This window comes from Galleria mellonella, unplaced genomic scaffold (assembly GCF_026898425.1).
Source record: "Galleria mellonella isolate WM207_F2 unplaced genomic scaffold, CSIRO_AGI_GalMel_v1 utg93, whole genome shotgun sequence".
NCBI lineage: Eukaryota > Metazoa > Arthropoda > Insecta > Lepidoptera > Pyralidae > Galleria > Galleria mellonella.
In genome coordinates this window covers 3,773,495-3,787,449 of record NW_026442176.1, presented here as the reverse complement: position 1 = coordinate 3,787,449, position 13,955 = coordinate 3,773,495, and the positions used below count along the sequence as shown (strand labels likewise).

Here is a 13,955-nt window from a genome sequence, read left to right as displayed (position 1 = left end):
GCCTTCTATATCTGTACATTGTCCCACGTAGACAGATCCACTCGTATTGCGGTTGTTATGTTGGCAATATTAAAATTATTACTATGTTTATGTTGTCTACATTGTTGCCGCTCTCTCTCACTTGTATTAGCAATCGCATCGCTTTGTATTCAAAGGTTCCGTATACATTTTGTATGTAGAAAAAAAGTTTTTATTAATGAAATTGTCATATGGTCCTGGCATAGGCATATTTGCATGGCTGTGTTTCGGTTTGAAGGGTGGGATATGGCAGTGAATTTACAGGGTACAGAGGAATAACATCTGAGTCCTCAGGAATGGTAACGCATGGGGGGTATCATGGGCGAAACAGTATAGGTTGTTATGTCCATGGTACTGCTCATGTCTATAGGCGACGGTTACCAATTTCCATTAGGTGGGGCGTCAGCTTGTTTGCCATTCTAAGTTGTATAAAAAAAAATAGATGGGCTGCTCTTTTCTTTCCCGTGGCTCTCATAAGAGACTGCTAAGGTAATTTAATTGTCGAAGCAACAGCTTCTTTTTAAAACATCATCAAAGCTTAACTAATCTCACCAACCCGCCTGCTAAGCGTGGTAACTACAGACAAAACATCCCCAAGAGGAGGCCTATGTTCAACAGTGAACAATTAAAGTCTGATATGGTGAAATAAATAGAGTTGCCATATAAGCGAGTTGCTACCATCAGTGATAATTGGAGACTGGAAGGTAGCCTTAGGGTACACTGACCATAGCACAGAGCAGATATATTTTTACACATTGAAACAGCTACTCTTTCGTGTGAATTAAATGAATATAATATGTATTTTCTTCAATCAATGTAACATTAACAGTTTTCTGAACATAAGTAGGTGATGAGATATTAAAGGTTTCCGTCCCTTATTCTTTTATGTATTTCAATTGAAGTAGAATTAATACAATATTATTTTGTTAGTTAAACATTTCCAAATATTTTTATTTAGTTCAATAAAAATATAAAAAGCGAGATATAAATTCGTTGTTATTTTACATAGGCTACCGTGTTACTATGTCGATAAAGAAAACTTATAGTAAATAACTCCATCGAGCCGAACAATCTCTAGAGCAATAAATACGAATGCTCAGGTGTTGCAGTCTCGGACTATTGGCCTGACAAAGCGCTCCTTTCTGACCCTTGCTTCGTACTACTGACAAATTCTTCCCTTGATTGCAGGAAAGGGTTCCCCCAATAAAATACCTTCAGCTAACTTATTGCGATGGACGACTTTAACTTGGATAAAAGAATACCTTTTCGCAGCAGTATTTTAACAAATGTTTTATGTTACACCAAGAATTTATGTTACTTTTTAACTTGAACTATTCATTGTTACAGACTGATGCCGGTAGCCAACGAAACTCCAGTTACGTCAACAGGCGATCGGTAAGTTTTAATACTAATACACATTTCACTTTCAAATGTGACTCTGACTGTACTAAATCCATCAATTTCGCAAATGACCGACCCGAAAACTCCAACGATTCCATTCCCAATAACGCGCGTCACCAAAAAACTTTAAGCAAATCCGCACCGGGTCCTTGACAGATTCCTTTTTGTTTTACGACCCGCCCCGAAGGTCTACATTGTCTACAAGGCCTGCGCATAAAACTAGGATATCCAATATCTCGCCATCTGCCTTCCGATCATCCCCAAAAATCACTCAAAGTGCACAAATTACGGAATCTCTTTGCTGCGTTATACGCGTCAAGTGTGAAGGGGGCAGTTTTCATAAAACCCCGGGGACGACGAATTCCAAGGAATAAAATTCCGTCTTTACGACGCACCCGGAATGTATCGGAATGGTGCTCCTTGAACCGTGCTCGGACTAATTATACGACGCGATTCAATCGTGGAGCGCGACAAACTTCTTTTATTTTTCTATTTGAACAAATTCGTCGATTACTTTTGAGGAGGGCCTTTTTCGCTTTGAAGGCTCAGAAAAATACATAAATTAGACGAGTTTTCTTTGTTTCTTTGGATTGGACCGGCGAAAGTTTTAAAATCTTGTTTAGGGTCATTATTATTTGTGAATTTTTCGTTGATCACAAAATTGGCGCGTTCACATCGCGACACGGATACTCGAGGGCTCTCATATAATCCGGGGGCATCTGACACGATGGCGGCGGGGCGCACCTCCGACCGCAAATAATAAAAGGTCTAAAACAAAGGGAATAAAAGAAAGTCCCAAATAATATTTACACCGCGCCCTCGCTCGGCGGAAACAGAATGTCGGCTTAAATTTTCGGGGTTTTTCCCGGTTTTTCGGACGAACTTTCGGGACCTTTCCTTCCTGACTTCGTAACGTGAGTTTCGTAGCTCGATTTTAAGTTCGCGCCTCGGTTTCCTGTTGTCTTTTGTATGAATTTATTGTAATAATACCGGAAGGATATTATAAACGGTGAAGCGAGCTGATTTCTTTCGACTGAGCCCCTATATTCTTTTGTTGCTTTAGTAGTAGAGCATATGAGTAGGCGGAATTCTAAGAATTAGCCGGCAACAATGGACCCTACAGACAAACAAGCGTTGAAAAGCCTTCTAAACTCTGACGTGTTTGTTTCGGCACTCGTATGCACCCCTGCCCCCCTCTACCCTCCTCGCCCTGCCTCCATTGAGCACTACCTCTTTCGCTTTTAGTGAACACATCTGCGCACAGCTTTTAAAGGGAAAATATGAGACGCTATCTAGAAACGGTGTTAGGGTAGAGATAATAAATAAGCCGAAAGGAGCTCCTTTTAATATTCATATCTATTTGCCGAGTGGTCATTAATTATGGACTTTATGTTGTAAATGCGAAGCGTTACTTCCGAATTATGTTAATTGCTACTTTGCAATTACGAATTTTATGCCCTAAGTTTAGCATTAATACTTGTAAATACGAGAAACGTTACTTAATATATATATATTCGATTTAATATTTATATTAAAATATTTTCTTTTTATATTTGAAGACTTAATTGTGATTACCCTCCATCACAGAAGACAGCATAAGCACGGAACTGCTTTTGTCATGTATGTTTTTTCCCTCAGGGTTGTCAATTACGTTATCTTGATAGCAATGCAGTTAAAATTTGTCTACATCGACTATATGTTTGTACAATCATAAGTCGTTATTGTGCAAAACATACACGTTTCTTTACGTAAATAAGATCTCGAATACAGTTCTTGATCGAGCCAATTTAGTAAATGAACTCTTCTAAATTGCTTGTAAGTCTAGTACGTTCAGGGTTGTGCATCCTACTTAGATAACATAGCAAAACAATTACGAGTATTGTGTTTCTGAAGCACTTTCTAATCTAATTTGTAGGTGAAACTAGTCTTGCTACATGTGCGTGGACTGGATAACAGTCGGAGATTGATGACTATATGGAAAGTTATAGAACTTCTACTGATGCTAATAATAGTAATCTTCGGGGGGGAAAGGGATTGTTAGTAATGGAGACTGAGAATCCCATTGCTAGCAATATACCCAACCAGATCGACCTCTTCGCGGTTCTCCCTGGAAACTATCATGGTTAATTCCTGATGAATTCATCATGATGGGCTAACTGGCCTATTTTCATTCTCATCTATTACCCTTCACTGGTGCTCCGCAAGCGTATACCGTTAGCGCAGACGGGGTTACAATACCATTTTCACCCATCAAAAAAAAAAGTAATCTTCGAATATTGGCAGTCGCACACATACTAGTGCTAGTGGAATTGAACAAAATAATTCTAATCAACTAATGAATGATATTATATATACGAAGTCAATTATGCAGAAAACAACCATATTATATGTCCACATATGATATGTCCATAGCGAGCGTTTTCTGCATAACTAGCTCCAATAATATCAGAAAAATATATTCACAACTAGAATCAGCGGGAGACTTTGTACAAAAGTCGTTTGCTTGGGTACCTCTATCCCATTCATGTTTCAACCGTAATGCAGTTGTATTTGCGTGGCTGTGTTTCAATTTGAAAGATGGGATATGGCAGTGAGTTTACAGGTTATAGAAGAATAATACCTGAGTACTCAGGAATAGCAACGAATCAAGAGTATCATGGGCGAAACAGTATATTCTGTTATGTCTATGATTGCATAAAAAAAACTCCTGTCGTTATAGTCAGAAACATCTGTCTACTGGCATTGTGGTGAACGCACGTCTCGCCAACATTTCGCCAAGGATATTAATATAAATTATAACATAATAATACCAATATGACGCACATAATATTTACTGAAGCGATTAGCCCACATACCCCGGGGCACCCCACAAAAAGATCATTTGTTGTGCCGATACTAGTTCAGAGATAAGTTTAATTATAAACTGCGACCATAAATTACTCAGACAAATTGCTTTAGCGCGATACGATCACGTTATCTTAACATTTTTGTTAACCCCCGACAGACTTCATTTGTCTGATATCATGCCCGTTTACCATTTTAATGAATGTGTCCAATTTAAAAAATAAACATTTAGTTTTTTTTTTTTTCTAATATGTTTCGAAAGAATTATTTCTTTATCAAAAATTAGGAAAAAAAACTTTTTTTTTTTCATAATCATGGGTACAATATATTTATATATATTTAACTACTGGTCTTTTAAGAATAAAATTGTGATCCTTATTATATAAATGTGAATTTGAGATTGCTTAGCAAATAGGCCGCCTTTTGTATCACTTCTCATTAAAATTTATTGGATTTATTATTTTTATAAAAGATGAAATAAAGTGTAAATAATTAAATGTTACTTTTTTTTTTATATATTTATTACTTTTGGATGCTCTATAGACTCGATTAATCGTCATATGATTTTACATAGTGTGCATATAGTATATTAAATGGCGAAAAACACAGGCTACTTTTATATCGCAGTCAAGCAATATACTCTGATCAATCGGACAAAGTTACCCATAAAATATATACAATACCCATAAATAATATATAAAGTCTGTTTTCAAATTTAACTTCAAAATAAAACAAAATCGATGTTTACAAAAAGCTATTTATCAACCCAACTCTAACCTGGCTAAATCTCAAATTCAATAATGACTTAAAGTCTTAATTGAGCTCGATTAATAAAGTAAAAAAATAGATAATTAACATCAGGTCTGATCCACAACTTTTTTAAATCAAAAACAAAAAGTGAACATTATTATAAAGAGATTCACTCAATATCCAGTAAAATCCTTGTTAGCTTCGTACATCGCCCATGAAAATGCCCTCCCGTTGTCCATTCGTGAACGCACCCTCTCCGGTCTGGCTCAATTGTCCCCTTCAAACTCCAATACTCGTAACTAACGTCAAACGGATCGCGTTCAAATGAGGCCTAAGACACCGACAGCCGAGCCCCAAGGGACCATGCATCTGTTCGTGTAAATCCCCCTTTACATTTTTCGATTCGGTGCAACTCTCGCCCTTCATATTATCCTGGTAGCTGTTTGCGTGAGCCGTCAACCAAAATTTCTTTTTTTTTTTCTGTCCGCCTGTCCAATTTAAATCCTCACGCGAGCACCTAATCTTTTATCCTTTATTATATACCTTTGGCTTGTTGATATATATATATATATATATATATATATATATATATATATATATATATATATATATATATATATATATATATATATATATATATATATATATATATATATATATTTTAAAATAATTCTTTTGCAATATTAAACTTTCAACGTATAAACTATTACATTGTAAGAATAAACTATTATTTATTTATTTATACGTAATTACAACCGACTTGAAAAAGAACGTACTCAATTCGGATGTATTTTTTCTGTTTGTTTATACATACAGATTTATCTCATAGGAATTTTATTAAAATCGATTCAATAGTTTTTCGATCAAAACAATTTTATCATAATTAAAGTCGGGTTTTCGTAGGATGCAATCTTTAAACATTATCGTCTACTTACAACAAAAACTACTGTCGTCACTGTAATAATAAAAAAAATATCTTGCCATTGTTTTTTTTTATTATTATAAAGAAAATTTTATTGTTCTTGTAGACACAAAAACAATGAAATTTTCTTGTTGAAATCTGCAATAAATTTTTTCATATGTAGATATTTATGTAATGTGACATTACTTCAAAACTACCAAGGGAGAAACACCGAAGGGGTATTATGTTAGGGCTGTGAAAATCTACTCAATAAATCTCAGTCTCAAATAAAGATTTCGCAACTGATATTATTCATCTGCGTGAATAATTTATTATTTGCTGATATTGACAGTCAGGGTTATCAAAATTTACTCTTTAAATCTTAATACCAATTAAAAAAATCACAGTTCTTATTAATTATATTTAATATTAAAACAAAATTATAAAAACAGCTGACAGCCCTGGCACAACCGCATCACAGAATAGGTATTTACACCAAGACCCAAAAGCTCAATTCCCTGTCTGTATTTAAACTAGCTATTAGAACAAATGGCTACTTCTTTGCCGTCATTCAGTTGAACAACAATACGTCTAGATATTGTTATTTGGTAACCCTACCAATGCGCCACTGGGGTTCAATAAGGCCCCGGCCACTGCTATTTAGTTTCCCCACCCCTATTTGAACTAGCTATTGATTCTTTACTTTTTTTAAAGAACCGTCCCTTATGTGTCCGAATTACTTGGAATATTCTTATTTCAATTCTAATCTTATTTCGTTTTACAATGAATTTTGTTTAAATTGTACTAATTACAAAAAAATACAATTATTTAGTGATTTAGTATTTATTTTCATCATCTTCATCATATCAGCCTTTAACTGTCTACTGCTGAACATAAATCTGCCCCTTTGGGGAGGTTTTGCTAGTAGTTGCCAAGCTTGGCAGGCGGATTGGCAACCACAGTTAGGCTTTATAGGTTTTAAGAGGGACGCTGCTGCCCATCTTTCGCCCTTCCTTAGTCGCCTATAACGACACCCACAGGAAAGAACGGGGTGGCTTATTCTGTGCTTAGGGACCACACATTTTTAGGCACATTTTTATTTTTTAATAAGGTGAAAATGGAATGAAAATGGATGCATACACAGTATACTAGTTGAGCACCAGTAAGAGATGATAGATGAGAATTAAAAAGTAGCTCAGTTAGCTTCTCATAATGAATACACCTGGAATTCAGCATGATGGTTTCCAGGGGGAACACACGGAGATCGACCTAACAGGGTATATTGCTAGCAATGGAACTTTTAAATGGGTGATAATGGAATGGTAACCCCGCCCGCGCTAACGGTATACACCGGCGGGGCACCAGTGAAGGATGATAGGTGATGATGAAGCAGGTCAGTTAGCCCATGGTGACGAATTCAATAAGAATCGCTCACGATGGTTTCCAGGGGGACGTGGAGGTCGACCTAATAGAGCATATTGCTAACAATGGGGCTGTCAAACTCCATTGCTAACAATCCCTTTCCCCCGCTAGCAACCCCCCCCCCCCTTAGATAAGTATTAGCTCTTGTTGTTGTCTCTCTGTTGGGATACCAACTGAAGAGGCAAAGAAACTGTAGCACAGCACAGCCGAAGCAATTGTAGACTAAAATTCTACTATATGTACATCACTATAATTTTTTAATTAATATTTAATATATTAGAAACATATTTAGAGCTACCACCTCGCCTGTTCCCCTTGTAATATACCAATTATTCAAAACTAATTAATGAATGGTCTGCACTTCGTTGTATGACCCTCGAGGGATGGCAAATTCGAAATAAACTGACTAAATTGAACGCGGCTATTTCTAACTTAGTTATATAGTTGGTTGAATTATCGTATAACCCACATATGTATGTAATTTATACATTGTTTATAACACTTATATTATAAGGGCAAAGGTCAAATTAAATATTATGTTATGTCCATGGCACTGCTCATGTCTATAGGCGACGGTTACCACTTTACATCAGGTGGGCCGTCAGCTTGTTTGCCATTCTACATAACCGTCGCCTATAGACATGAGCAGTACCATGGACATAACAAAGTATACTGTTTCGCCCATGATACCCCCCATGCGTTGCCATTCCTAAGGACTCAGATTTCATTCCTCTGTACTCTGTAAATTCACGCCATCTCCCGCCCTTTAAACCGAAACACAGCCACGCAAACACAGCTACTTTACGGTAGAAACACGAATGGGACAGAGGTACCCAAGCAATCGACTTTTGTACAAAGTCTCCCTCTGGTTGTCCGTGTGACCGTGATATGTTCATTAATCGGGATAAAAAAACAGCCTATAATCCTTCCCTATCCCATATAGTAAGTGTATAACCAAATTTCAAGGCATTATGAGAGAATGATCAAACTGTTATATTTATAATATTAGTATAGATTGTAGATAATAAACTAACTACATTTATCATTACAAGAGAAAAATATTTGTTTTAAATATACGAGATTAGAAATCGGTCTATATCTATAGCTAAATTATTATTTAATCATGTTTAGATCAAGCGCGTCAGACAAGGTCTTTGATCGCATTGTTATTGTAACATCAACACGTGCATCTACCGACACACACGTGCCACAACTAACACATCCCCGCGTATTGTAAACATCGGTTACATGATAAATAACCGGCGAGCGCTGTACTGTATCAAAGCGGGACGCCTTTAATTGAATAAAGAATATGAACTTTTTTAATACTGGCCGAATAGAACAGAACACTCACGGGTCGGCGGAACAGAGAAAAAAAACAAGTGCGTTCGGAAATGGAACGAAAAAATTCGAAGAGACCAAACTCCCGCTTCTTTTACACGTAAGATCTCCATCGATAACACTGGGTGATTGCTTTTGAATATTTTATAAAGTAAACCTATTACTTATTCATGTCGTAACCGATGTAAATATTAGAATAGGTTGTATCTTATGAAGTTATTGTTTGTTCAATGGGTCTTCGGCAAATATAGATCGGCTTTCATGAGGCTAATATAGTACTTCATGAAGGGTTCAGTACACAATATAAATGTAGTCATTGGTCACAGAATGTAACTAAATATATTGTTGACAATTTAGGCGTTGCGAAATTTAATTGAATTTGGTCTAAAATACAATCATTATAGTACCATTCGGGATAATGTGAGATTCGTTCTCGTTTGGGATTAATATAGACAGCACAGTATGATACTAGCTATCAAAATGTAATTAGAGAAACACAATGCCAGTATGTTGTGCAGCAGACTTCCGATATTGCAGTCCAACGAGCGTTTACTTCGAAGATATATTTGGGGTCAAAACAAAATCATTAGCATTTGGTAAGAGTGTCTCAACAAAGACACTGAATATTTTCAAGAAAGAAATATAGGTTCAAAAACTCCCATAGCTATTAATACGACACGTTTTTCTATTGTGTTAGTATGTAGACTCAAAATATTTCATACTGTTTCATTTTTAACTGACCTCCAATAATTAAATTGTGTTCAACCAAAAAAATCTATTTCAACTGTAACAAAACCAAATTTTTATCTAAAAATTAAACTACTGAACCGATTTTGGTAAAATTTCTATATAACTAACTATATCCTTTCAAATAAAAAAAGAATCTTCCATATCGGATGAAAACTGACGGAGTTATGAGGTGACAAACATAAAAAGAAATACAAACGAATTGATAATCTCTTTCTGAAGTCGCTTTAAAATAAGTTTGTCATATATTTGACATTCGTATGAATAAGGGGGTTAGTTTTTATGTCCCGTTAACAATTTCTGTTTTACTATACATCCGAAGATGTAAGTATATTATGTTATATTTCGTTAGTTTCGCAAAATCTCATTACATTACCTCTACCCTTCGGCGATTCGTTTAAGTATAACGGAACATATCCCGAAATTCCCACAGGAATAAAAAAAAGACCGAGTTCGCTCAAGCGAAGCTACAGAAAAAAGCTAGTATTATTGTAGAAAATTAAATCTATCATTTAAAAACATCTGTAGAGACGTGAGCCTTTCTAAAATTAATAAATCGCATTTTAGATAGAGAATGCGCGGCTTTAAATGATACGGGTTCGATTTTTGAATCGAATAATGCTTATCGGGTTTTACTAAGTTTTACTTGAATATAGTGGTTTTGCCCGTATTGTAAAACATACATAGACATGGAATATCGGTACAGCTATGATATTTATATATTACATTGATGACGGAAAAATCATCACCCATTTCGATATCGCCCATATCGTTGACATGTTAATATTCGTTTCGATATTATATACTTATTGAATAAACGTTATTTAGCTAAATAGATACTCTTAATTGTTTCCTCCAAAAGATTGTTGGAGGAAACAATAAAGTTAGAGTTGATTCCTCCAAGAACTTGTTATAAATATAAACATTTACAGTAATATATATATATATATATATATATATATATATATATATATATATATATATATATATATATATATATATATATATATATATATATATATATATCTTTGGGTAAACGAAAACAGAAAGGCGCTAGCTACTCGTATTTAGCACAATAAGTATATCTAATAATATATAGATATAATAATTATATATTTTTAATATCGCCCACCTCTAATCCAGAATATTATTATAGTTCGTCTATGTACTAAATTTCAAAGAATAATATAGTTTCAAATTTATATTTAATTTCATACATTTTATTATTTGAATTTCGAATAATTATTAAATTATATACATTATTAAAATATGTAAATTACATTTTAATATTTATTGTCCTAATATTAGAATATAATTTTCATATTTGAATAATAATTCTCCACGATAAATATCGTAACATTCGGATTCGATTCGATCGAACCATAAACAATGGTTGACACAAATCCGCTTACTTTCTCAGCCGTGATTAGTTTTGATTACTTTCTTAGGCGAATTTTACTATTTTTCAATAAAACTTTATTAAATGGAGGTCACACGGTGGATTAGCTTTGTGTAACCTTTTGTCATTGAGAATTTCGAGGTTGCCCGGTCGGGGTCAACTCATGATTTCGATAATTAACAACTGTGCATACTAATAAGCCTCGTTCAGACCGTTTTAGTCGAGTGGCGAGCAGTTTAGTAAAGAATGTTCTTAGAAACTTGAGTAACATTTTGTTGATTAGATACGTTTAGCTGCTAAATTGAAATAATACATATATACGTACGTGATATTATTTTCTCTTCAATTAGCGTTAATCTTTTTTTGTATTTATTGTTGTTGTATCAACCTTTAACTGTCCACTGCTGAACATAGCCTCCCCTATAAGGTTTTGCCAGTAGTTGCCACGCTTGGCAAACGGGCTGGCAATCGCAGTTTGGCTTTTGGTGATGTTTTAAGAGAGACTGTTGACCATTCACCTACCATAAGCTCCCTTTGTCGCCTCTTACGACACCCACGGAAAATAATGATGGCCCATTCTATGGCGGGACGTACACGGCGTTTTATATTATTTATATTTAGTGAGCACCAATTAATGAAATTTAAGATTTATAAAAATCTTATTTTTATAAATCATACATACATAAGCTGCATTTTATGTATGTATGATTTATACGGGACAGAGGTACCCAAGCAATCGACTTTTGTACAAAGTCTCCCTCTAGTTACAATAAAATTCAACATGGAAAATTGTCTCACAAAAAAAAACAGCTTCAATGATATAACAAAGTTATATTGATCTAAAAACTAAACTACGCAACCAATTTAGATAAAAATTTTATGTGACCAGTCTGTAATTATATCCTTTCAGATAAAAAAAAGAATTTTCCAATTCGGTTTAAAACTGATGGAGTTATGAAGTAATATACATATAAAAAAATACAACCGAATCGAGAACCTCTATCTTTTTGAAGTAATTTGAAAACAATACTGTAGGTTAAAATTCCAATACTTTATACAGGGGGGAAAGTGATTGTTAGTAATGGAGACTGAGAATCCCATTGCTAGCAATATACCCAACCAGGTCGACCTCCTCGCTAGTTCCCCCTGGAAACTATCATGGTTAATTCCTGATGAATTCATCATGATGGGCTAACTGGCCTGTTTTCATTCTCGTCTATTACCCTTCACTGGTGCTCCGCCAGCGTATCCCGTTAGCGCAGGCAGGGTTAACATACCATTTTCACCCATAAAAAAAAACTTTATACATATAAATGCGAACTATGCTAACTTCTAACTGTGCACGTATAAAATATGGTGATGAACAAACAAACAATATTTGTTGAGGACGGCTAGGAACTAGAAATAGTGGCGTAATGTGTCGCTTCTCAGAAACTCATATTAATGTCTCTCGAACTACGGATGCGAAACGCGCCGTTGTAACATATTTTACAACTGCATGTTGCATGTGTTTATTAGTTTGCTGCTGTAAAACACATAAACGTATCCTTTATACATTAACTGCTAACAACACTTTTATTTGTTTTTCAATATGGCACATTTCGGAATGATCTTTTTTTTTTTATCTGGCAAGAGTACTTGCTATTTTTATATTTGGAAAACATTTGTGGCCAGTATGGTACATTAACTGTTAGAGGTTGTTGAAAAGGGTTGTAAATATATATTAGTTCCAATTTTTTTTTTTTTAGTAGATGAAAATGGAATGGTAACCCGCCTGCACTATCGGGATACCCTGGCGGAGCACCAGTGAAGGGCGATAGATGAGAATGAAAACAGGCCAGTTAACCCGTCATGATAAATTCCTCAGGAATTAACCATGATAGTTTCCAGGGGGAACCACGAGAAGACCAAGATTAGTCAAAAGTAAATAATTGTACCACTGGTATCTGCCACAGCGTTATCTAATCCTAAACTAGGAAGAGCTGCTACTATTGGTTCTTTTTTTGGTAAATATGTGTGAGTGGGCAGTAGTAGTGCAAGATAGAAATTAAAATATATATTTACATAAACTATAAATCATTATATATATATATATATATATATATATATATATATATATATATATATATATATATATATATATATATATATATATATATATATATATATATATATATATAAAACGATAAAAATTTAAAGTTGTATGTATTTTTCAATGCTAAATCATATTTAAACAAAAATAAAAATAAAAAATTTTGTCAAGAAATAATAAATATTTTTTAGGGGTCACCCTTATCATCGAGGGGTATAAAAATAGATGTTGGCCGATTCTCAGACCTACCGAATATGCACACAAAATTTCATGAAAATCGGTAAAGCCGTTTCGGAGGAGTTTGGTAACAAACACCGTGACACGAGAATTTTATATATTGGAGATATATAACTTTTAAACACCACTCAGTCATCGAGTGTTACCGAAGACTGAAATTTCAATTCATACTCATGTTTTTATCTTTTTCCCTATCAAGGAACCCTTCGTTACGGGTAAGCGGGCCATAATTTAGGGTTCCGCAGCTGCCACGAGCGTAATGCTGATTGTATTGCGAGTGTATCGAACGTTTCCCCCCTTTTATTTTTATTCGGTGTGACGAGGTAAACTTGTACTCGTATATGGTGTAATGGGGTGCATGCAATTATTTTAAAGAATAACAGTACGATGAAAAAAGAATTTAATTTTTTAATAAAAAAATTATTAAAGATTCATCATCATCATCATATCACCCTTTCACTGTCTACTATTGAACATACGCCTCCCCTTGAGGGGTTTTGCCAGTTGTTGCCAGGCTTGGCAGGTGGATTGGCAACCACAGTTAGGCCTTAATGATGTTTTAAGTGGGACGCTACTGCCCATCTCTCGCCCTCCCTTAGTCGCCTCTTACGAGACACACGGGAAAGGAGGGATAGTCTATTCTACGCCGGGACCAAATTAAAAAAAAATATTATTTCGAAACTAGTTATTTGGATTTAAAAACTAAACTACTGAACCGATTTCGATAAAATTTCGTTAGGATCAATCTGTAAGTTATGTCCTTTCGGATAAAGAAAGAATTTTCCAAATCGGTCTAGAATTGA

General features: G+C 34.8%; 1 protein-coding gene across 3 annotated transcripts in view; it reads left to right on the top strand.

The window, feature by feature from the left end:
- The window catches only part of LOC113516678 (leucine-rich repeat neuronal protein 1-like), a 374,371-nt gene that overhangs the window by 216,344 nt on the left and 144,072 nt on the right, over positions 1-13,955 (top strand). For all 3 annotated transcript variants that reach the window (XM_052902599.1, XM_052902597.1, XM_052902598.1), the window contains exon 4: positions 1,366-1,413. In XM_052902599.1, the coding sequence (XP_052758559.1) occupies positions 1,366-1,413 (48 nt within the window). The remainder of the gene's footprint in view (positions 1-1,365; positions 1,414-13,955) is intronic.